Source organism: Balaenoptera physalus (assembly GCF_965194825.1).
Source record: "Balaenoptera physalus genome assembly, chromosome: 3".
NCBI classification, from domain to species: Eukaryota; Metazoa; Chordata; class Mammalia; order Artiodactyla; family Balaenopteridae; genus Balaenoptera; species Balaenoptera physalus.
In genome coordinates this window covers 115,093,701-115,119,789 of record NC_138890.1, presented here as the reverse complement: position 1 = coordinate 115,119,789, position 26,089 = coordinate 115,093,701, and the positions used below count along the sequence as shown (strand labels likewise).

General features: G+C 39.4%; 1 protein-coding gene and 2 long non-coding RNA genes across 4 annotated transcripts in view; 1 reads left to right on the top strand and 2 right to left on the bottom strand.

Annotated features, from left to right (window-relative positions):
* Positions 1 to 26,089, bottom strand: part of LOC309659055 — a 430,937-nt gene that overhangs the window by 229,118 nt on the left and 175,730 nt on the right. The window lies entirely within an intron of this gene.
* The window catches only part of LOC309659045, a 191,864-nt gene that overhangs the window by 68,434 nt on the left and 97,341 nt on the right, over positions 1 to 26,089 (top strand). The window lies entirely within an intron of this gene.
* The window catches only part of DMGDH (dimethylglycine dehydrogenase), a 60,527-nt gene that overhangs the window by 16,242 nt on the left and 18,196 nt on the right, over positions 1 to 26,089 (bottom strand). Inside the window, exons 6-14 of one of the 2 annotated variants that reach the window (XM_082458083.1) lie at positions 24,010 to 24,258; positions 21,948 to 22,146; positions 15,585 to 15,754; positions 14,647 to 14,800; positions 12,468 to 12,633; positions 11,874 to 12,004; positions 10,382 to 10,599; positions 8,833 to 8,990; positions 6,419 to 6,478 (exon numbers count right to left, since the gene is read on the bottom strand). In XM_082458083.1, coding sequence (XP_082314209.1) covers positions 6,419 to 6,478; positions 8,833 to 8,990; positions 10,382 to 10,599; positions 11,874 to 12,004; positions 12,468 to 12,633; positions 14,647 to 14,800; positions 15,585 to 15,754; positions 21,948 to 22,146; positions 24,010 to 24,258 — 1,505 coding nt within the window. The remainder of the gene's footprint in view (positions 1 to 6,418; positions 6,479 to 8,832; positions 8,991 to 10,381; positions 10,600 to 11,873; positions 12,005 to 12,467; positions 12,634 to 14,646; positions 14,801 to 15,584; positions 15,755 to 21,947; positions 22,147 to 24,009; positions 24,259 to 26,089) is intronic. The other variant, XM_082458084.1, reaches the window with a different exon arrangement.

Here is a 26,089-nt window from a genome sequence, read left to right as displayed (position 1 = left end):
AATCCCAGCAAGCTTTTTTTTTTTTTTTTCCAGCAAGCTTTTTGATTCATGGAAATTCAAAGGACGTAGAATAACTAAAACAACATTGTAAAAGAACAGCAAAGTTGCGGGACTATCACAACCTGATTTAAGCTACAGTAATCAAGACAGTATGGTATCATTATCAAGAAAGATAAATAGGTCAATAGAACACAGGAGAGTCTGGAAACAGACCTAAACATATATGGACAACTGTTTTTTGAGAAAGGTACAAAGGCAATGCCATTTGAACATATAGCCTTTTTCAACAAATGGTGCTGTAAACAACTGGACATCTATATGCTAAAAAATAAACTTCAATCCATATCTTTTACCAGATAGAAAAATTAACTAAAAATAAATCACAGCTCTAAATGTAAAAAGATGATAAAACATCTAGGAGAAAACAGCAGAAAATCTTTGTGACTTTGGGTTAGGCAAAGATTTTTTACATACAACATGAAGAGTATGATCCACAAAAGAACAAATTGATAAGAACTTTAAAAATTCAAAAATTAAAAACTTCCGCTCTTTGAAAGTCACTATTAGACAGCTATATGTATACATATATCCCCTCCAAGTTCCATTTTTAAATTTTATTCCCTTTGCTCCATTTGTGCACTGAGTTTACACGTTATATTTTTCATCTTTCCTATATGTGCCATCTGTTTATAGAGCTGCTAATGCAACTGTAATTTTAGTTATTAGTAATATTTCTCTTAAATTTCCTGATATCAGCTTGTCTGTTCTTTGATGCTTAGTATGATCATCATTTTATCATGCAGATGACACTCTTTGATCTTCCTTATCTCTAGAATGATATGAAATATTTTTTTATTTTTATTTCCTGACTTTGGACTTGTTCTACCTTTTGTATTTGGTATTCTATTCATGCAGATATTTGCAATGCTAGCAATAGGGTACACGTTAATTTATTTGTTCTACGGAGCTGAGTGTCTAGCTGGTATACTTTAAATGTCAATTTATTGCATGTTAAGCTGTTAAAATTATAACAATAAAATAAAAGCAATCTAAAGAATTACTTCAATTCATTCCCAGCCCAGGGTTTCCATAGACTTCCAAATTAGAAAGCAGTGAGCTAAATAGCACACTTAAGCTTTTAGGCTGGAAATAGAGTATTGTTTCATAACAGAAATTGGATATATATGAGGATAATGATTCAATGGTTGTTAGCTTAATGTGCTCTGACAGATGTTTCAAGAATGATAAACTGGATCTCAGACTAGATTTTACTTACTTTTTTCCTCCCTTTCTTTTTTTCCCCCGTTATCATTCAGCAACAGAAATGGGTAAGAGACTAAGGATGGCTTAATTAAAATAACACAATCGTGTGGCTCATATAGATAACATAGCAAGTGTCTTCGGCCACTCTGCAAGGTGGTATTTCATAGAATTTTAGACACGGAAGGGAGCCCTCATTTTACAGACTAGCAATCCCAGATGGAAAATGAAGTTAAATAGCTTTTCCAAAGTCACAGAGCTAGAATTTGGTGACATTTAAAAAAAATTCATTCAAAAAAAGAAAAAGAAAAAGATTTGGGGCAGAATATATTAACTGGTAGCCAATTGTCTGACCAGGCTGTTTTTCTGCTTTCCTGTTTATGCATAGGACCATAAGCAGGTATGAGGTTAAAGTAACTAAGACAGTGGTTCTCAATCTTCATTGCATAATAAAAACAAGAAACCAGACCCTACCCCCAGGGTTGATCCAATTGGTTTGGGCAGGTCAGTGTTCTCAAACTTCAGCGTTCATCAGAATCACGTGGAGGGCCTGTTAAAACAGATTGCCAGCCCCACTCCCAGAGTTTGATTTTGGGGGTTGGAATGGTGCCCGATAACTTGCATTTCTCATAAATCCTGAAGTCACATTGATGCTGCTGGTCTGTGAACCACACTTTGAGAACCACTGGGGGTAAGGCATCAGGTAATTTTTCTTTAAGTTCCTCAAGATGGTAACGTTCAGCCAGTTGAAAATCACTGGCCTAAAAACAATCATTCTCAATCTTTTTTGGTATCACCTGGGGAATTAAAAAAAATACTGCTGCCTGAGTCTCTACCCCAGCGCTTCTTTTTTAATTGATCTGGGATGCAGCCTGAGCCTTGGGATTTTTTTAAGGATTGCATGAATAAAGGAATCATACTTCAGATGATTGTGACATGCAGCCAGGACTGAGAGTCGCTGAAAATTTTTTGCCTCCTCAAATCTTATTACCATTTACCTAAAATTTCCCCAGAGCTGGGTACTTTCACCACCATCACATATTAGAAATTCCTTTCTAACTGGTTGTCTGTGAACAATGATTTATTTCCACTTCGATGTTTTACTAATGTTAATATTTATTGAATACTTGGATGCAGTCGGCCTGGTGGTGAGGGCTTTGCCTCTTTACCATACTTTTGTTTTGCTTTGCTTACTGAATGGTTATGCTTTAAATCATCTTTCCTTAAAGAGAGACCCTGTAATTTCTAGAATCAATACTGTCTTGTAAGTTGTGGTTAATACATATCACATTTTATTCTGTTTCTGCTGGTTAGAAACTCAAGACAGGAAAAGAGAGGGAGAGAGATAAAGGGTGGGGGGAAAAAAAAATTCTTCTGATCTTAACACATTACCCTTAGTATTTGATTCTCTGTGGCTCTTGGCTGGGGTTATCTGGAAATGGATAGATTCAGTAATTCCAAGAGGAAAATTCCAAGAATACTTATGACTGCAACCTAAGGCAGCTGATTTTCCTTTTGCTTTTAATTAATGCATTTCTTTCATTTCCAACTAAAAAAAAAAAAGCCACTAATTTTTTCCCCCAAAAGTAACTTCCTCTGGAACAAATTATAATACTATTAAGCACAATGATATGACTTGTTTCAGGTAAAGGGGTTTTAGCTGAGAAGACTTAAAAGGAAATATTCAGTTATTTTTACCTGTTTCACAGCTGTGCTTAACGCTTCCTGTCAGGACCCTATGCTCACTCTTTACAAGACAGTACTGATACGTGCTACTACACAGCCCTCCTCATGCAGAACAGTATTTTCAGAATTAAGGTTAAGAATGCATCCTACAGCTTTAGTTCCCAAAGTTCCATTTGTTCCAAGCTTCATGAGATCTGAGAGCCGTCAGGAGCTGTATCTTTAACTTTTAGACCTGTGGCCTAGCGAGGTGTTTAATAAATGGTACTTAATTAATGTTGACTAGATGAATGAATGTATACACACGTCTGTATTTGCTTCACATAAGCCCACACCATAGGGAGACCAAGGCTCAGACAACTCTAAGAGTTAAGGAAGGCAAATGCCACCTTTACGATCTAAGATGTCTTCGATACTCCATTTTTCTTTTCCCGACTTTTGTACCAGTTTTGATAAGAACACAGTTCAGCCTAATGAGGTCAGATGGTCCATCTCCTCACCCACCCACTTCTTAAAATGGCCAAAGCAGCTATTCTGATCCTACCACAAAACACAAAATTACTTATCACAAAAACATAACTGTGGGAGGTATTCATCGATGAAATGTAGCCATGTAGATTCTATGATACATGTTGCCAGAAAATTTGGGGGCAGTTTTTTAAGGCCGATAAGCCCCTTATGGGAAAGGACCTGGCTGGGAAAAGTGGTGGGTGAGAGAGCACTGCAGGGAGGTCAGAGTTCAACCTGGGCCAACACACAGGACAGCACCTGGGTCACTTCTCTGCGCTTCAGTTTCCTCATCCTCAAAGGAAGAGGTGGTGCTGAGTGATCTCCAGTGGTCCTCCTAACTCTGACACAGCCTGCATCTCTATATTTCTCTTCATATTATGGCTTACACAATCACTGTGGAAACACTTAAGGGCCGAGCAGGAAAGTCTACATATTTACTTTGAAGGATAAGAAAAGAATTGATTTTAAACTATTGTAAAATGTCAGGATTTAGGGTTTTGTTTTGTTCTGATTGGTATTAAATACAAATATTCCCCTGTATTTGCTGCTTCAGTTTTCATATAACATCAATTTTCCAAAGCAATATGGACTTGCATTATATTATTCTTTAAAATGTTGTATGAAGCCAGGTTGGGTAACATTTTTGTTTTGAGGCACAGGACTTGAATTACCAAGGGACACAGTTCAGTTTATACTATAAATAAGTTTTCCAGGAACCTGTTTTACATTAGAGACTGCTACAAAACTAAGATAAAATTGTTGTGAGACCACCAAACAGGCTTGAAACAAAGTTCATCCAACCTATTCACCTGTCTTGGAAATTAGCAAGCATCGCTACAGTTAGGTTGATGCCCACTAACGACCTGAGTCATGGTAATTAAAGAAGACTGGCTTGATTAGGTCCAGGTCCTTGTGCTACATGGACCTTCACCCAATGAAAGCATTAGAAATTAACTTTATGACACCAAAATGAGAACCAACAATACAGAAATCATAAAAATATACCATAAATAAAAATCATTATCTATTAAATTACTTAGTTTTGAGCTGAGCTTTGGTTACTGAAATAATTTAAAGGAACTAATAAATATGCAATCCACACTACACCTGCTTATAATCATAAAGAGAGTTTTAAAAATCCATTTTCAACATGAAGAGATTGTTTGTGCCTTATTCCCGAACAATAATACCCAAACACTGAAGCAAAAAAGTCAGCTATCTATTTACCTATTGGTGACCAACAACAGAACTTTAGTGCTTTCAGGAGTCAGGCCATTTTCACCCTTATTTTACAAAGCTAAACCAAGACTTCTGTTATCAGAAGGAGCAATCTGCTGCTAGGGTCTGCCCAAACTTCAAGCACCTGCTTTCTCTGGTCTGGAGGCAGATGGTACATCATAAAAATAAAAGTCATGGGGAAAATGCACAGAAAGATATTCCCTTTAAAACCCTTTAGGAGGTTCTTTTTTCCTAAAATCTAATGCTATAAATATACATGTTTATGTTAATATCTTAGCTTAGAATTTGGGAACTGATTCAGGGGCATTAAAAAAGTTTCCTTAGCCTGATTCATATTCATGTGTTCACATATTTCCATAGAATGGGGAAACAGCCTTTACTTTAGCTGATTAGCACCTAAGGCAGGCCAGAACAGGAATTTTGGAATTCTAACAAATATCCTGAACGAAAGCAGCTGCCATCCTTATCCTTCAATATTACTGCTAACTGTACCTCCATTAAGCTCTCTTATAGTAAGTAAGACACCGCTTAACAGGTGTCTGAATCAGCTCAGGCTGCTATAACAAAATAGCACAGCTGGAGTAGCTGAAACAACAGGAGTTTACTTCTCACAGTTCTGGAGGCTGGTGAGTCCAAGATCAAGGTGCCAGCCAATTTGGTTCCCCCATGAGTCTCCTCTTCCTGGCTGGCAGACAGTGCCTTCTCACTATGTCCTCAGATGGTAGAGAGACAGAAACCTCTGATCTCTCTTCTTCTTCCCATAAGAACATTGATCCCAACATGGAGGCCACACCTCATGATCTCATCTGAACTAATTTCCTCCCAAAGGCCCCGCCTCCAAATAGCATCACATGGGGCTTAGGGCTTCAGCGTATGAATTTTGGAGGGACACAAACATTCAGACCATAACAATGGAATAACCTCATTTATATTTGTGGGATTTGTATAGATGAGCTAGGGTGTAATAAATTGGCCTCATAATATGCTTTTCCACAATAATTATGTAGGGTGGTGTTTCTCAAACTTTAGGTGCATCGGAATCCCCTGAAGCTTGTTAAACACAGATCTCTTGGCCCGACCTCCAGGGATTCTGATTTAGTAGGTCTGTGCGGGGACCTGAGGATTTGCATTCGTAACAAGCTCCCAGATGATGCTGACGCTATCTGATGCAGGGGTTCCCTTTGGAATGTTAATATCAGTTATGATTCTTTGGGCCTGTATTGGCTTCTCAGTAATACCTGTTTTATGCTGAACATATTTGAAATGTGTCAGTTTGCTTATACGCAGATGTTGCAGTTACATACAAAGATGCTCAATAAGCAGATGGATAGATCTGCTGGGGCGAGGCTTCTTCGTGCTGTGAGCACGCAGGGAGAGTCAATTAAGGCAGTATGTCTCATTAACCAATTGTGACTTCACAAGCCACCAAGATTTACAAGAGTGTCCGCTGACACCTTATCCTTACTGATTTTTAATCTTAGAATTTAGATCTAGTCTTTAAAGTTGCTGGATTCTGCTATCTTACATCTACAAGCACGTTGCAATTGTTTGAACGAATATCAAATTTTGACAAATATTAATATGAAGCATCTGAGCAAATGCTTACTATACATGTTCAACTCATTTGTCCTGTAATCATACTTGGCTAAATTTTAAAGCATGGCTCTGTCGTGAAACAGCATAATTTTAAGATTTACTTCAAGTACGCTTTGGAATGTAAACATACCTTATTTAGCTTTACAAAATACTGCAGTCCAGCTTCCAAGGGATTTGTATCACAGTTCATCTAAAAGGGAAAACACGCATTTTAAATCTTAGATGAGTGCAAATTGTTTTAATAACATCACTTTCATATATACTTTTTAGGGAAGAGAACGCTTTTTCACTATGAATATAGATTCTGAAAAAGGAAAATTGTGGACTGGCCTCAAAGTAATTTTTTTTAATCTAAAATTCAAATGTAGCCTTTCAGCAAATACTGTTATTTCAATAGCAAATTAGAAACTAAAATTCACAGTTTGTTTCCAAGGCTCTCTTTGCATAATAAACATCTGAGGGATACCACAACAATGATGTCTTCCCAGAAACAAGACTTTCAGAAGCTTTTATCTAATAATTTTACATAAATAGGCTTTGAAAAGGTATTAAGTAATTTACTTATCTTACAATCATCCACAAATTGGGATAAGTAGAGGAAAAAGCAAGTGGTAGGAAAATGGCTTCTACAGAGTTCAGGAGAGGGAAAAGGAAAAAATAGAGATTGACTCTCAATCTTTTCAAATTGGTTGAGTTATTACAATATAGTTCAAGGGGAACTAAAGCCACTATTTGGGACTAGACCTGATATTTGTTTGCTTGTTTATTTTGTTGTCGTTGGTCTCTTTTGCTTCAGGACAACTGGTCTAAACCTCATAAAAAGTAGCCAAACTTAAAAAAAAAAGACAACACAGCCCTCGTATGAACTGGATGAGTAATATAAACTTGTTTTACATAACATAAAATTTTGGCCTCATATTTCCTAATCCATTTGAGCACCTCTAAAATTATTTTTTACCTGCTCAAAGTTTCAGAATTCCAGGAAAAAAATGAAAACAAAGCCCAGATGCTTGATTGATGTATTAACACTAGAGGGCGTGCTGGCACTGCTGGGAAACCGGAGGAACAGGGGATGGAGGAAACCATTTCAGAGGAGGGCTCCCAGGGAAAAGGCAGGGAGGCGCAGAAACGCCTGACCGCACAGGCTGCTTCAGCTGCTTCATCCCTTGTGGAGTGTGGAGGCAGAGCCATCCTCTACTTTTCTCCCTGCAGCAGCCTCCGCTGAGAACCCCACCCACACCCGGCTTGTAGGCGGAGAATCCTTGTAACACAGCACCTCTCCTGCAAAACAGTGACTTGCCCCAGGGCCCTTGTTCTTTCAGGGGCTCCAGGAGGCTGCCCTCTCCACCTCAAAGCCCACTTGCTTCTGCCCCTGGTCTAGCTGTCCAAGGGACCCTGCCTGCACTTTCAAACCCACTCTGCCCTCAAATTTATTGTTATATCCTAGGCACTTTGTAGACTATCTAATCTCGACAATAACTCTGGAGGAGAAAGATTGGCCCTATCTTATAGAGAAGTAAACAGACTCTAGAGGGTTAAGGCCACACAGTTAGTATGTGGTGGAGGATACATCTGAACCCAAGAGACCCTACCCTGAAGTAAGTACATCTTTTACCACTGTCCCTTATCTCAACTCCCAGGCCTAAAACCTTAACGTCTTCCAAGGAAACAACTAGCAAATCTGAAAAAATTAAGGGGTCTAAAAATAGCCTGCCATATTGGAGATAAAACAGAGAACAGAGCCACTTTTGTGTAATCTGGACCAAGTTGTTTATTATTTCTTAGTGTGATTGTGTTTTGAACAGGGATTGTGTGTAGAACTGCCAACCCCTTGCCCAAGAATCACCAATAATACCTCCTTCAGGGAGAGTTGAGAAGGTAGATGAGATCATGCCTATGAAAGTGGTGTGTCACTACACAAATAGAAACCCTGAGTTCCCATTATTAATGGTGGGAGTGGGCTGGACCAACACATCCCAGACCACCAACCCCGTCCCCCCTCAGAAAGACCCCTTTGGTTGCTACTTCCCCAAAAGGTGCGGGATAAGAAAGAACTGAGGATGGGCAATGTGACAGAGGAGAGGGAAGAATTTGAAAGGTAGTCCTCAAGTCCCGTGCGGTAGGCAGGCTCCCTTGGGATAGCCACAGCTCGGCACACAGTCAGAGACAGATGTCCAGGGCTCTCTGCTAAGCCGGAGGAATTAGGGCAGAATAAACATTATGTCATAATTCCACTGAATTTGCAACTGGGAAATTGAGGAGAAAAACCTCTTTCCCTAATTAAATAAAACTTCGGGGAATTCCCAGGTGGTCCAGTGGTTAGGGCTCTGCGCTTCCACTGCGGGGGGCATGGGTTTGATCCCTGGTCTGGGGAACTGAGATCTCGCATGCTGCACGGCATGGCCAAAACAAAAAAAAATTTTTTTTATAATACATACTTTCTCTTACAGCCAGAGCCAATGTTAACGCAGTTAAAACTAACCCTTATACAAAAATCAGATACAATACACGTAAAATTTTAATAAAGATGCTAGCATTTCAAACCTCTGACCCCCAGGCTCTGAAAGCTTTCTCCAGTCTTAAGGCATTCATGGCATAGGTTCCAAAGTTGTCAATTCCCTCTTTCTGGCCTGCATTCATGATAATGTCATAAAGTGCCGTAGAATCTTCTCGTCTGTGGTACAGCTCCCAACCCAGCTCACCTGAAATACACCCACAAGTGCCCACCAGAGTAAGAATGATGATCATTGAGTCTAATGTGCATTAGCTAAAACACATCAATAAATGGAGAGATTCCATTTATGCAATATAGACATTGTTGAGTTCTAAAAGACCAGTTCAGAAAAAGGTTGCAACCAAACCCCACTGCAAAGGAGCCTGCCATATCACAGACGCTTTTGTGCCCAATCCTGTCCCCCGCACAGAGGGTAGCATCTAGGACATCTCATGACACAGAAAGACTGTGATGCAGGAGTTACTCTTGTCCCTTGACCTCAGCTTCATAATGTTAAGTGAGGAATTAGCATGGCAGAGTTTATCAAGAAAAGGGGTTCAAGGTTTAGACACCTCAACCCCCAACTCCTTGGCCCCAAATCAAAAGGCTTAAAGATAAAGGCAACTGATGACAATTATTCAAATGGTCTTCATTGTGGGATAGCCATAGTCTCTAATGCCCCCCACTCCCCCATTCTTCCCCATTTGGTCATTTCATTCACCATTAGAGCGGTGGGCAAAAAACAAAGAAAATGAAACCCAACCCAAAGAGTCTGCTTATTTTTTATTCTGCTTATGTTTTATTCTGGTCACCATTTTGCCAAGGTTGGGCAGAGGAAGGATGGTGAAAAGGGACAGAGGAAGCCCAGGGAAGAGCTATGGCCTTTATACTGTGTGTTCGCCTCACTCCTCATGTCAAAGGCTGATGGTGAGGTGCTTCTCCAGGACAAACACCAGAACGTGAGCAACACGTAATTGAGTGAATGCCTGGGCACCCAGTACGCCTTCTGTGAAGGGACAGGGAATCTAGAGGGAGTTAGAAGTGAGCCCAGAGCACCAATGGGGAGCATTCATTCATCCCTGTTTCCAAATATCTACTATGTGCAATGTTAGCTGCAGAGCAAGTCTCCCCTAATGCACTTAGAGTCAGAAAGAAAGATGATCAGTGGTAATGCTTTAAGAGAGGTGCCTGATACATTCAGGCTGTTCTCTATGGGAGACTCTATCAATGGGAGACCATTTTGAATGTTCCCAAACAGAATCAGCTGGCCTGAATATTCTGTCAACCCTTCCAACTATTCCAACAGCCATCTTCTTCCCACTTTCTTACCTACCTTTCCAAATGGTAGGCAGCTAGCTATGAGCCTGGAACAACAATTGGAAATCTGTGGAAGGACTCTCTCAGACTAGGAGTGAATAAACAGAATTGTCAGAAGAGTCAGGCAGGAGAAATCTTTCTCCAAAGTTAAAATGACCAAAATGAATGTGTGTGTGTGTGTGTGTGTGTGTGTGTGCTGTGTGTATGTGCATGCGTGCACACATTTCTGGTAACTGCTTTTAAATTTTAGAGACTTATTCTAGGTTGTTTTCCAATTCTTACCAGTATAAGATATCCTGATAGCAGTGACAGGAATGTTGGAAACCTTTAAAGACTTGGTCTGAAGAAACTTGAAAATATCATCACTAAGATCTTCAGAGGTCAGTTTCTGAAGGACCTTTCTTGCATGTGGCCCTGCGACGCCAAGGACTCCAAGCTCGTCGGTTATGTTTTTAATTTCAACATCATATCCACCTTTGACAGCCTCTTCTTCAATCCATCTGCATTTGAGATTCATAAACATCGTGTTAAATCTTGCTTGAATAATGCATGTTGGTAACAGATTATTTCTCGGAAGAAATGCTCTGTGTCTAGAATTGCCAGAAAGTCCCTAGAATGTCATTTCATATAATCACCTAATTTTTAAAGTTGAGGAAACTGAGTCCCAGAGATGTTAAATGATCCTCTTTAAACTACCCACTTAAATGTGTGGGTAATTTTTCACAGTACAGAAGGACCCTTCCATTTAAACAAGCTCTGCCACACGATTCTTTTAAATAGTGACAGCCCTATTGCATTTAAACTGATGATTCAATCTTGGGAGAATTTTCTCTGATACCTGTACACAGGAGGCATGCTTGTGCTGCTAAAGGTTAATAATGTGCCTGCCACCAGACACATACTTGCTTTGACAATGACAAGGGAAAGATTAAAACTCTAAAGACTAGTTTCAATTTCTGAGTCTTGATGAGTTATTGGAACCCAGTTATAGGGTTTGTTTATAATTTATTGAGCAGTCCCTGGAGCTACACAAGTCTATCATAAAATGATCATCTGGATTGACACAAAGCTAAGCTACTAAGATGGCTCCCAATGCACCTTGGAGTGGAGGATATAATTTGCATCATTTTACAACTAGAGTGAGAATCTGTCAGAGTAAGATGTTTATTAAACAACAATATTCCAAATATTTTTGAAATACTGAAGATTATAGATTTTAGAGTAGACTAAATAGTAGACTAAAGATTCGTGTGAAGGATTGACTTGGCAGGTCAATGATTTACATGCAGCTTTGTGGCACAAAGCATGAAAAAGGAAGAAGAAAAACCAGGGAGGCAGTTCACTAAAGTGGACCAAATGTGGGCATCAGAATCAACAAGGCTGGCTTGAGCAGGTTACTTTAACCCAAACTTCACTTTCCTCACCTGAAATTGGGAATAATATATACCTTGCAGATATATCTATTAAAAGAATTTATTGAGATAATGTGTAAAAATGGTTTTGACATATTGGTGATGCCTAACAAATGGGAGTTAATATTATTAAAACCAGTAAACCCCATGGATGGATTACCTTTGGGAGGGGGATGGTTATAGGGGCCCTTCAAATAATTTCCTCTAAGAGACATGAAGTTTTTTTAAAACAATAAGATTTTAAGAATTAAAGTTGTACTTTCAATTACTGGTAAAACAAACAAACAAACAAAAAAAACCTCGGTGCAAGATTGGGTCAATATATAATCCATGTAAAATTTTCTTACTAGGTGTACACTTACCTAAGATCATGAAGTTCTGATCCAGAACCAGTTATTAATAGAAACTCCCCAGGAGACTGGTGAGAAACTGTCAACTCAGCATATACTTGACCTTTTGGTGTTAACATGTGACTTATATTTGTAAAACCCACCTACACAAAAGAATTTTAAATTACCTCAGGATGAAATAAAAATCTTATGTGTCCTTTTAACACCACATGGAAATAAAAATGTGGGTGTCAACAATGAAAAACATCTGAATGCTATCATTTATATCAATTGTGTGAACTATCTGTAAACTTAAACCCATTAATTCTGAAGTTTTCAGTTTAAATGACCATTATAATTACTTGTCATAAAAATTACACTTCAGCCAATTTGGGGGTTCCCATTTACACAACTAAACAAAGTCATAAGGTCCTTAGATGATAATTCATTTAACAAAAATTTAAATTTGAAAATTAGCTAGAATACCCTTGGTTAGTTGAAGGGTTCTGGTGTTCATACAGAAATCATTAGGTGAATTGAAATAACATATTGGTTTTTTTGAAAACGAGAGGTAGAGAATTAAGTAGGCCAGTATCCTGGACCTTGTACCCCTATAAGGTTATTTACCTTGGGAATGACATTTGCAAAGAGATGGTCCAACAATCTAATGGAGTCTTGGCCTTTGATATTAAACTTGCCAAATGGTGACAGGTCAATCACCCCTACTCTTTGCATAACCTGTTTATACTCAGAGCCCACAGGATCAAACCAGTTTGTGCGGTGAAAACTTGGCCTGAAACACAATGTTTGTCATAAAACAAGAGTTACTCATTTTCAAAAAATTACAGAATAAGGATATTTTAATACATCCTATTTGCCTAGAAAATTTCATTTGGGGGAAAAGTGCCACCTGTTCTACAAATCATACATATATACTGGAATCTGATTCTTTAAGTTACTCATCTATCCCTTGACCCATTTCATAGTGAATGAAGTATTAATTAACTAGAAAATAAGATAGGCCATGTGGGTTCTCAGATCTGGAAAAGAGCTTAGAAGTTAACCAATCCTGTAGTTTTCAACCTTGGTTACATATTAGAATCACCGGGGGAAGCATTTTAAAAACACTAATTTGGGGGACATAATTAAACCAGAATATATGAGGGGTAGAGCTATCTTGTTTGTTGTTCCTCAAACATTTATGCAAATACATCACTTGTACTTGTTAAGATGCCGATTCTGATGCAGCAGGTCTAGGGAGGGGCCCTAGATTCTGCACTCTAACAGGCTTCATGCTGGTCCACCTGGAGTAAGCAAGGATCTGGTCCAACATCTTCATTTTTTAGAGAAAAGGCACAAAGTGACTTCCAAAGTCTTTGCATTAGTTAATGACAGAGCTGGGCCTGGAACAAAGGTCTCCTAACTCATTATGCAGGGTCGTTTCTACTTTACAGAGCGGACTATTAATGTGGTATTTTAACTTCAGAGCAGGATGCTAAGTCTGCAAAATGAGTTTCCAGTGGTTTAATTATTAAAATAGTAGAAGAAACAGGCCAGGTCCAAATAGCACAAGGTGAAGAATAGATCTGGCATTTATCTGAGTCATTTAGGAAAAACCAAACCAGTATTTTGCCCCCAGGTAATCGCCACTGGCTGACTACAGAGTCCAAATTCATTAATCAACAACTGGCCCTCTACTATACTTTGGACCGCTTAGATCTGACCTTAAAGTAGACATCAAAACCTGTTTAAATAAGCAAAATGACAGGTCAAGAAAAAAAAGAGAGAGAGAGAGAATTGGACTTCCTGGTGGTGCAGTGGTTAAGAACCCACCTGCCAATGCAGGGGACACTGGTTCCGATCCCTGGTCTGGGAAGATCCCACATGCCGCAGAGCAACTAAGCCCGTGCGCCACAACTACTGAGCCTGCACTCCAGAGCCTGTGAGCCACAACTACTGAAGCCCGCGTGTGTAGAGCCCGTGCCCCGCAACAAAAGAAGACACCGCAATGAGAAGCCCACGCGCCGCAAAGGAGAGTAGCCCCCACTTGCCACAACCAGAGAAAGCCCATGCGCAGCAATGAAGACCCAACACAGCTGAGAAAGAAAAAGGAGAACTTAACGTGAAAAGGAAACTTTGTTTTCTCTTGGTTTATGGATTCTCATGAGAAAAAAAATATAATCACTATTAATCCCAAGTACAACAATGGTATGCAATCCAAGTATAATGGCAACAACTTTAGAGGAATTCAGAGAATTGTTTTAGTGATATGCTTTACGTTTTAGCTCAAACTAAAATAGTAAGTAAATGACATTTTCCCCTAATTTATTAGCAGTGCATATAATTTGCATGATTCAATGCACACACACTAGAAAGCAGTTGCTTTGAGCTATTCCTTGACAAATAGAAAATCCATATTTCCATACTGTTTCCATACTATGTGACTTGGCCAGGCATCCTAAACCAGGACAAACCTTTAGGAGCCAACTGAAGCCACGTGGGGATTTGGAGAGGGTGGGGAAGGTTCTCTGAGCAACTGGAAAACGCCAAGCAGAGGCTTCATCTGGGCTGGTTGTAGGTCTCGCGAGGCCACATGGGTCCTAGATGTGGGCCAATGTCATGTGGGATAAACTAAGGCCTGCACTGCACAAAAAGTGATTTTTGTGGGAAAAGGCTCAATGCTCTTTGGAATGGGGTGGAGTGATGCGGTGGGAGGGGGACACGGCACTTCTCTGGGGTCCCTCCATTCCACCCCCAAATTTCATTCTGCGGTGAGAGTGACAGGCAGGTTAAGTCACTCACTTACCTGTACCCAGTGTCCTGGCCTGGTTTATAGAACCAGTGTGGCTGCTCCCAGCCTGCATGGAACCCCATGGAACACTTAGACTCCAGGGTTTTATAAAGCCCACTGACTCGCTGAGTTGGCCTCCCGGCAAACCGTTCTTCTTTAGGGTAACCAACTGAAAAAGGAAGATCGGTGCTCTGAACAGCATAGAACCAAAACTATAAAATATTTTGAAGGAATTCAGAAAATGGAAAACACAGCACTTAAAGTCTAGAAGCATATATATATATATATATATATATAATATATATAATATATGTATATATTATATGTATATTATATATATAATATATATACATATATATGCATTAAATTTATGTTTGAAAAAAACCCAAAGCTGTCATTTATATTGATCATCAAAGGGTAAAGTAAAAATAGATTTAAAAGTTAAAATCGGGCTTCCCTGGTGGCGCAGTGGTTGAGAGTCTGCCTGCTAGTGCAGGGGACACGGGTTCGAGCCGTGGTCTGGGAGGATCCCACATGCCGCGGAGCGACTGGGCCCGTGAGCCACAATTACTGAGCCTGCGCTTCTGGAGCCTGTGCTCCGCAGCGAGAGAGGCCGCGATAATGAGAGGTCCGCGCACCGCGATGAAGAGTGGCCCCCACTTGCCGCAACTAGAGAGGGCCCTCGCACAGAAACGAAGACCCAACACAGCCATAAATAATATAAATAAATAAATAAATAAATAAAATTTAAAAAAAAAGTTAAAATCACTTATGCATTCCTCACATTAAAGATATATATTCATATAGATTCCTTTTTGTGCCTTAGAAGCACATGCTTTTTAGACTCCCTAACCATTCCCCCACGATACACAGAATAAAAAGCTTCTGAAGTCAGAAGTGATGTAAGTCAATTCTGAACACACTTCATAGACAACAGTAAATTTGCACTTTACCAATATTGTTGAATCCATATGACTCTCTTGCTTTGGCCTCGGTGTACTGAGTTGTTGTCCATTTGCCATAGCGATTGGGATCCAATTCTATCAGATCAAAAGGAGGTTCTCCATGCAGGATCCAGTCACTGAGATATTTCCCTACCCCACCAGCATGGATTATGCCATACCTTTCAAATACAGAAATAAACACCCTGTTACTAACACATATTGTTTTCCAACAGTGAAACATGTCCACATATTTAACAAGGCCTCAAAGCTACAGTGTTCTGTGCTATTGCTATTCAGAACACACAATCAACATAATCTTTATGCTATCATTTTTTTTCCTCAAAAAAAAAAAAATGTTTAGGCATCCAAATTAAATGTGCCTGACTTGATAGCTAGTTTCTTTCCACAGTTTCAAGAGCTATATATCTGCAAAATAGTCTATGACTCTTAGCTAGTAAGGATGCTTGCTTTAGGAAAAGGGAGGAGAGGAAGCACACAGGCAGATGTGGTTGGTACCTTATCAGCCCTCTTGAGCTATGATTATCCTCACTAATAGGAACTTTGCAGGAGAAATATGTACACTGTAGAGTGGCACACCCCTCTCTTCTCAGACTCAGTTTAGTTCAGGTTCCCATAGCGATGACCTCTGCACAAGGATCTTGGGCCATTATCGTAGAAGCATTCAGACAAAGAGGCATTCACCCAAGGACTTGTGGGAAAGAAGAGGAAGAAACAATGGCTCCTGTATTTTGCAATTTGGGTCACTTGGTGGGGAGGGTTGGCTTGTTTTCTATTTCCACATGAGGATGCTTTAAAATCAAGAACATGACTGTGGCAAATAATTTAATACCAGATGGAGGGATCACAGTTTAACGTCGCCCATGGGCAGTCCTACCCATTCATTCTTGTGGATAAAGGAAAGTCTTGATGAAGGACTTTACTGTGGGTTCGTCTGTGGTTTAAGTCAAGAGAAGCTTCTGAGGAATTGGATGAGCAGGGAGTCACCGGTAGAGGACCAGGAAAAGGAGCTACACGAGCAGACTTCAAAATGCAAGAAATTCCAGTACCCCAGATGACAGCTACTTAGCCAGCATCGCAGCTTCTAAGAGCATGGGAGGACCTTAGCAAAGACTGGAAATGTTAACTAACTTTTTCTACAACAAGATACCAGTTTTTCTACTTTATAAAAATGAGTGCTTATATTTGTTATAAGGATATTTCTCAAGCAGAATAAAAAGACAGCAATTTATACTTCTTTGGATAGTTTTAAAAAGAGACATGGCTCATCCAAATCACCCACATAACAATCTCATTAAGTTTCAAGAAAGCAAAAAAAAAAAAAAAAAAAAAACAACTTAAATACATGCTTAAAATAATTGTGAAATATATGCTTAAAATGTTTATTCACTTAAACAGTCCCAGTGTATGATATACAACACTTGCCATTTTTGAGAGCTAGAGATACTGTTTATAAGACTTGAAACTATTTAAAGTTCTTCTGATATTCACTGAGTACTTACCATTTACCAAGCATTGTTTCCTTCTAACATGTACCGGCTGATTTATTCTTTAGCAACTCTATTTTACCAATGGGAAAACCAGCCTGCACTCAGGGGTTAAATAAGGTCACGCAGCAACAAAGTGCAGATTCAGGATACAAACTCAGTTTTCTGCCCCCAGTATACACTCCCTGTTATTGGACTTTACTTCTTCAATGCTTCTCAATCTTTTTTCAGCCAAGACACACATAACAGAATTTACATCCTTGGCAGACTCCTTGGGCATAGCTAGGGTTGTGCTTCGGTTTCCTGTGGTTTCACTGCTACACCATCATGTTCTTTCCAATAAATGAGGCAGAGTGCTGTTATTTGAGGATAATACTGAATCAAATCTATTTTTAAAAAGTAAATTTCTGCAAACTTCAGCTCTATAACCATTATTAAGTTATATGTAAAATCCCATACAACTGAATGCTATGAAACATCTATTGAGAGCCCCTGGTGTAGTGGTTGAAAGTGTAAAAGCATAGAGTAAGAGAGATCTGGGTAGGATTTTTGTTCTGCCACTACCAGCTGTGTGACCTTGGGCAAGCTGTGTAACCACCCTGAGCTTTAGTCTCCACATGTGCACACTTTATGGTGCTGGTGGAGAATTAATTGACATGGCATTTAAAAGCACATAGTAGGCAAGCAGTACATGGTGGCTGTGGGTCCTTGTATAACCAACAAGAATATGTCTCTGCCCAATGGATAAGATTTTCATAAGGAAGTAACGTGTGAAGTGGAAGTGAAAGGGAACTTGAAGAGGAAAGAAGAGTTAGGCTCTTCTTCTAGGTCTACCATTAATCTGTAGAGCCCACTTCTTCTACATGGCCCAGCTGCTATGCTTTTTGAGTGTTGTATGCTTTTTTATGATAACTGTGAAACTGTCTCTCCTCTCTTTAAATTTGCTGTTTATAATCTGTTCTAAGCCAGGATAACTAGATTCAATTCAATCCAACTCATTAAACATTTGGGGAGCATTGTGTTAGTCACCTAGAAGCAGAAGAACTTATTAGATCTGGTATAAAAGTAAAACAGCTTTGACTGAGGGTATTCTGTGAGTAAGGTAAATGAGCACTGGCATATATGCAGACAGTTTGCAAATACCTATTCTCTCGACTGGTTGGACTAGAATAACAGACAATGCTGAAATGCTGAACCCTAGGCCCCTCTCCAGACTACTGAATCAGAATCAATAGGAGGGGTGTCTGGGAATCTGTTTGCTTGTTGGTTTTCCAATTCCACACACCTCTCATGGATTCTAGTGATAACTAATAAGAATTTCACAGATAAGATGCAAAGGAGGATGAAACACATGTAAGTGACTAACCACAAAGTTGAGATTCTGCTTTTTAACAAGCCCTGGTGCTCAGCCAGATATGGAAATCACTGGCCTTCAGAACCATGGGATGGATCACTGATATAAACTGGGAGGGGTAGCTGATGTGAGGATTCCACCATGTTACATAAGAAATATCTTAGCAATCCCAAATTTAAATAACAAGAAGGCCTTTTGGGGTCAGACCAAATTGGTCAGAGAGAGTGTGGCACTTTGTCCACCCCGACCTGTCATCTTCCCCATTCACCTCGCAATGTCCACAACCTGGGAAAATTACCCAGAGCAATCAAAGCAGGAGTCCAACATCAGCCCCATACAAGCAGATTTACAAGAATTTACAAGAATTTCTAGGTGATAAGTAACTAGTGTTCTAAAGAAAGCAACTTCCTAATTTCCTTAGTGACAAGTGTTCTATTAAAATACAAATATCATGAGGCCAGGAATACTGTCTGCTCTTGTTCACAGATAAAGAGCAATGATCTGCAAATATGTGTTGACTAAATCAATAATTCAGTGATTAAGCTAATTGCAGAATCAAAAAGAATAAAATGTTTAGGAATAAATTTAGCAAAAGAAGTACAAAACTTACACTCTGATAACTACAAATCATTATTGAGAGAAATTTTAATTAAAAGTCCTAAACAAATGGAAAGACATCCTTTGTTCATGAATCGGAAGACTCAATATTAAGATGACAATACTACCCAAGTTGATCTACAGATTCAATGCAATCCCTACCAAAATCCTAGGCGGCTTCTTTGAAAAAATTGACAAGCTGGTCCTAAATTTTACACAAAAATTTAAGAAGCCCAGAATAGCCAAAACAATACTGAAAAAGAACAAAGTTGGAGGATTCACACTTCCCAGTTTCAGAACTTACTGCAAAGCTACAGTAATCAAGACAGCATGATACTGGCATAAGGATAGACGTATAGATCAATGAAATAAAGTTGAGAGTCCAGGAATAAATCCATACATATATGATGAATTGATTTTGACAAGGATGCTGTGGTACAATAAAAAAAATAAATATTTGGTCTTTGTCCCCAGTTCCTGGCACAGAGCTCCTAAAACTTTTGCAATTTATATTATTTTGTATGCTAACAGATAGCTCCATGGAAGGGGGGGGCAGGGGAACTAGATAGCTTCAGAATAGGGGCTGGTCACCATAAGTTCAATCACCAACAGTCAATGATTTAATCAACTGTGCCTGTGTAATGAAACGTTCACAAAAACTCCTAAACAACAGTGTTCAAAGAGCCTTTGGGTTGGTGAACCCATTGATGTACTAGGAAGATGGTGCACCAGAGAGGGCATGGAAGCTCTGCACCAGACCCCTCCCTCCCATACCTTGCTCTGTGCATCCCTTCCATTTGGATGTTCCTGAGTTGTATTCTATAGAATAAATAGGTAAATGTAAGTAGGGTTTTCCTGAGTTTTGTGATTATTCTAGTGAATTATCAAACCTGAGGAGGGGGTTGCAGGAACCTCCAAATGTATAGCCATTCAGTCAGAATTACAGGTGATCCCTGGAAGCTGAAACTGGCATCTGAAGTGAGGACAGTTTTATGGGACTGAGTCCTTAAATAGTGGGGTGTGCACTAACTCTGGGAGTTAGCAGCAGAATTGAATTGAACTGTTGGATAGTCAGTTGGTGTCAGAGAATTGAAGAATTAAATGTCAGAAGTGGTGTCAGAAAAAAGACATCATAGATGCCAACACATTTCAATGAGTAAAGAATAGTCTTTCAACAATTGGTGCTGGGACAATTGGTTATCCTCAAATGAATCAAGCTGGGCACTTACCTCATAGCACATACAAAAATTAACTCAGAATTGATTAAAGACCTAAACATAAGAGTTAAAACTAGGGACTTCCCTGGTGGTCCAGTGGTTAAGACTTTGCCTTCCAATGCAGGGGGTGTGGGTTCAATCCCTGGTCGGGGAGCTAAGATCCCACATGCCTCAAGGCCAAAAAACCAAAACACAAATCTGAAGCAATATTGTAACAAATTCAATATAGACTTTTAAAAAAATGATCCACATCAAAAAAATAAATATTTAAAAGAAAAGAGTTAAAACTATAAAACTCTCAGAAGAAAACACAGGTATAAATCTTCATTAACTTGGATTAAACAATGGTTCCTTATATATGATATCAAAACTACATTCAAAAGAAGAAAAAAATTCACATTCTGGACTTCATCAAAATTAAAAACTTTTGTGTTTCAATGGTTACGATCAAGAAAATGAAAAACCCACAAAATGGGAAAAAATCACAAATCATGTATGGGATAAGGGTCTTGTATCTAGAATATATAAAGAACTCCTACAACTTAACAATAAAAAGACAAATAATCCAATTTCTTAAATGGGCAAAGTATACAAATAGACTTTTCTCCAAAGAAGATATATAAGTGATGTACAAGAGAAACACTCCCACACGAACATGCCTACATACGGAATCTATAGGGGATTTCCTAAGCCCTCAGTTACATTATACTTTCCAGCTTTCTACCTTCATCTGGTTTTCTCCCTCTGGATGTCCCAAAGACCTAAACTTAACACTGTCAAAAATGGAACTCATTATTTTTCCAATTATTTCTTCCTTTGGCCCCAGCGTCCAACCAGGAGTCAAGTAAGAAAGGTTGCCAGCATTTGCTATTTTTCTCTCTCCCTTAAGACCTAATGCAATCAATCACCAAATCTAAATAATTTTGTTTCCTATCTCTCAGTGCCCACTGCTGCTTCCTTAGTTCAGACCCCAGCCTCCCTACTGTATTGGAAGAACAGCACCCCAACCAGCCTTGTGCCTCTGATGAGACTTACTGCCTTGTTCTCAGCTGTAGCCCAGTGCCCAGAACTAAACCTGGTACAAAGCTGGCCAATCATCAAATATCAGTTGAATAAATGGCCAAATAAAATGGGGAAGAAAAGTAAAATATTAGAAACTGTGATATGATAGTAAGGTAGGCTTGACGTTAATATTCACCAAATTAATGGGACAAATATTAGAGATGAAACATCAAATGGGTAATAGAACCATAAATAGTAAGTAACCAGAGGAATCATAAAGAAACAAAAATCATGTTGAACAAACATGAATTACGGTGAAAACTGCATCAGACATATTACACATTTGATATTTGGTTTATCTTTGTCACATTGTGTTATGAAAACATCCTTGCAAAAGTGGGGCAAATTGACCTATCTGAACATTCACAACATGAAAGGAAACATAAATAATGGAAATGGCAGGAAATATGCAAAGAGAAAATTCTAGGAAATCATTGCCCTTCTGTGTACAAATCTTTTAAACCTATACAATTCAAAGTTTTAAGACTAAAATTTTTTATTCCTCACATTTCATTGGTCATAAAAGGGAGAAGACTGTCTCTCTCCCATTTTCCATTCTTGGCCTGAGATAATGGGATAAGACTTCTCTAAACTACATAACTCTATAATAAATGTTGAATTACATAGAGATACTCACCCAAAGCCTATAGCCACCCAGTAGTTTCTGACCCCCTGATGGGGCCCTACCATAGGCAGAATGTCAGGAGAATAGGTGATAGGACCATTGACGATATTGATGATGTCAGCCTTCTTCAAGACTGGAACCATTTCCATGGCAGCCTCAACGTGTTCCATGATTCGGTCTAGATCAGACTCAAAGAGCTCCTTTCCAAAACCTGAAGAGAAATGCCATTGTGGTCAGGATGCCACAGCTGCCCTGACGTGTGCTCCAAAGTGATTTAAATCTCTGAATCATCTTACATTTAAAGATGGCCCGTTAGGAAGGTATTGTACTTTCTTTTTTAAGCCTAACCTTGATATTTACTATCAACAGATGAGTACCGTTATATTAGTATACTATATTACTGAGAAGAATAATGTTATTTCCTGAAACAATAAATCATGAAAGTTAACCTTTTTAATAGAAAATTTTAATTTATGCATATTAGCAGTTTCCAGCATTTAGGCCAATCACCATTTTAAAAAACAAAAAATAATAATTTGGTTTGTCAAGAGAGGTCTTTTATCCTTCAATTAACCATAGAAGTCTGCTTCATCCTCTCAGGTGAGGGCAAATGGGAGTTTGCAAAGTCATGTCAGGACACTGGGGATAAATGCAAAACCACTTTAGCATCTAGGATGATGAATTCTAGACACCTTTTAACTCTTAGCGGGGAAGGAATGGCATGGAGGCTTCATTCCCCTAGCCCCCTTCTATACACATCCGGGGGCTGGAATTCTGTGAAAAGAGTCAGGGTCTTGGAGCACAGTCGTCTTCTCAGTCATAAAAGGCACTGGGATTGAAGGCAGGGCCACAGATGAGCAGCTGAAAGAATATCGCCACCAATACCAGGGATGCTCCCGCACAGCAGCCAGCCAGCTCTTTCTTGTCCCTCCTGTGGACGGCACGTCAGGTCAGGGAGGCCTGCAGATCACTAGGGTTAGACCAGGGCATGTGGACGCCCAGGGCCAGCCAACAATCTGGCTCTTCCTCCAACTGGAATTATTTAAATATTTGTTCAATAAATATTATTAAATATTTGTTCAAGTATTTATTTGGAGGAGAGATTGCCAGCATGGGGGAAGAACAGAGAAGGAGACTCCCAGGTGGCAGATTAGCCCTCCCTCTGGGATCAGGAGCTATTCCCCTCAGGCCCGAATGTGCAGAGCCCACCCAGCAAAACCGAAGCCCTCAGTTGGCTGGCCCAACTTCTGTGGAAGGTGGTTTATCATTTGTAGTAATGTGGGCACAGATGTTCTTTGAAGAGTAGGAGGGAGGGATTCATTCCCTAGCCCAAGTAGCTTATCAAAGTATAATTCTAGAAAGCACAATTACCTCCATTTCTTTATATTCCCTATAATATTTGTGTGCCAATGACATTTAGCTCCTTTTATAGATTAAAACCTGAGATACCTCCTTAGGTGACCCAACCCTTCATCTGGCTCTGAAGAAATGTTTCATGAAAAACAAAAACAGGTCCTTCTCTCCCTTACAGAACTTGAAAGAGAAACTATGGTACCTCCTGAGTTAGCACTGAGGCCTAAGACTTTTCCACATCCATTTATGCAGCACAGGAGGGCTTCAGTTCGCAGTACCAACTTATCCTGCTCTGCTATAGACTTTGAGGCTTTCATTCTTAACAGGCTGGATGTCCTATCTCTGCTACCTGTTGTTTTTCCAACTGTCAAAGCACAAGAGCAGCTATATCCAAATCTAGAAACTAGACCAAGTAAGCAGGGGAGTAAGGAGAAAAGGGGGATGCAGGAGGTTGGTGTGGGCAGGTAAAAATTACCTGGGGCCTTCCAAAGCAGCGGGGAGCATCTTTTTCAGCTTTTCCACCACCAATTCTCTTTCCTTATCCCCTGCTGTGATTGTTCAAAGGGATATGAGAACAGAATTTACCTCGAATCCCTCACTTCCAATGTCCCAGGTATCTGATAGTCTAGTATCATGGTGTCATCTTATTCTACAGCCAGCCCAGAGTTACAAGGAAGATAAAATAGATGTGTCTGCACACACTTCTATTTGCTGAACCCACCTGGAGGTACTCCACTGGTGACCCATGAGTCCTGAACTTTCATCTTCTCTTGACTTTCATATGGACCAAACAAAAGCCCATCCCTTTCCTGTCGGAGGTAATAAGATCCTTCCAGGTCACGGAGCACCGGGAGTTCTCGCTTTAAAGCTTTCACTTCAGGGATGGTCGATGTGACAACATACTGATGCTGAACCGGAATGAGAGGATGTTCTAGTCCAACCATCTTACCTACTTCACGAGCCCAAAACCCTGAAACAAAAAAAACATTAAAAAATGTCACCACATATAAAAACATACCACAGACGACATTGATACAGCAATTTCAATTAAAATAAAATATTTAGAATACTTCAGTGTTCATGGCAAAGTCTAAAGAATGTCCTAACAATGCAAATGAACTTATCTACAGCACAGAAACAGACTCACAGGCATAGAGAACAGACTTGTGGTTGCCAAGGGTGGGGTGGGGGAGGGATGTCCTGGGAGTTTGGGGTTAGCAGATGCAAACTCATATACATAGAATGGATACACAACAAGGTCTTACTGTATAGCACAGGGAACTATATTCAATATCCTGTGATAAACCATAATGGAAAAGAATATGGAAAAGAATGTATAATATATATCTGAATCACTTTGCTGTACAGCAGAAATTAGCACAACATTGTAAATCAACTATACTTCACTAAACTAAACTTAAAAAAAAGAATGTCCATAAAAACTTTACATTTTTTTGTCATTGCAAAATTGAACGGGAGAAGAGAAGACAATATTTTACACTACCCCAGAGTTTTGAAGAATCTAAGGGAACTCCATTCCTGAAAAACAATTTTGCCCATAAGCAAAGGTGTGCAAAAAAGAAAATTATCTGAAGGAAAAAAATAAACAATCCAAATATATAGAATGTACAAATGTTGATAAGAAAGACAGTAATGGACTGACCTTAATTATAGAGCAGGGACAGTCAGGCAATGGAAGAGGCCCCGGGTTGATGTGGTCAACATAATAATCATGCATAATAAAGCCCTGCTAGTCAGTCCTCTATCCCCCAGACCCTCCTCTCCCCAAATTGTTGAAGCCTAAAATTCCACAAACACACAATGATTCTGTTAACTTAAAATTTGAAAATGTATACACTTTGGGAGAGATAGCCTTTTAAGTTTTCTCTTCTTTTAAAAGTTTAGTGTGAGTATGTTTGGAAGATCCTTTCTTGCAAAGGCATGAAGGCACCTGGTGTCCAGAGCAGGGGGGAGGAGGTGCCACAGCAAAGAGGAGAGAGCTCATAGATAAGTGGGAGTTCCCACAACCTATGTTTCTCCCTTCATTGTACAAGGGGACTGTCTTCTTGGGGGAAATGAATATTATTTTTTTTCCTTTGCAAAAGATGGAACCAGATAATTTGTAACTGAAAGACCCTTGATTCTCCCCCTAGGTGACTCTTCAGGCTACAGATGTGGAGCTAAAGTCCAGAACGATAAAGAGACACGCCCAAGGTCACACTGGGAGACCCTGAAATGGTGGTCACATCTTATTGGTTTTTCTTGCTACAGAAAGACTATTTTAAAAATCCAAGACTCCTTCACTTGTATAAAGGTATTTGACAATCTAAAATGATAAAAATGATTAGTTGGCAGGGATGCAGGGTCACCTGACCCATCAATAAATTCTTGGGGGGAAGGAGGGTTCTATTTGCTTGTTTGTTTGTTTCATAATAATTTTGAATAATCATTCAAATGATTAGGGAATCTTCCTTAAGTTATTTCTTTAGAGGCTGCATTCTCTAAATTTTTAACCATTTCTGTTTCTCCTTCTTTTGGCAATCTAATAAGGAGTTCTGAAGTCTCTGTCATTATGAAGTTCAGAGCTAGACACAAATCATCAATTATGAGTCTAGGAACCCTGACTACTGTACTCTTACATGGCATCTAAACATCACTCTTGCATTCTGTTGTTTTGTTTTGGCCTAACGGCTAAGTTGGTCACACTTGGATAACAGCCCCAGAAATGGGTGTCCATTTACAAACCAAAAATCTTACCTGTGGGCATTAGAGCTGTTTGCTGGTCTTTGAATAATTTAATG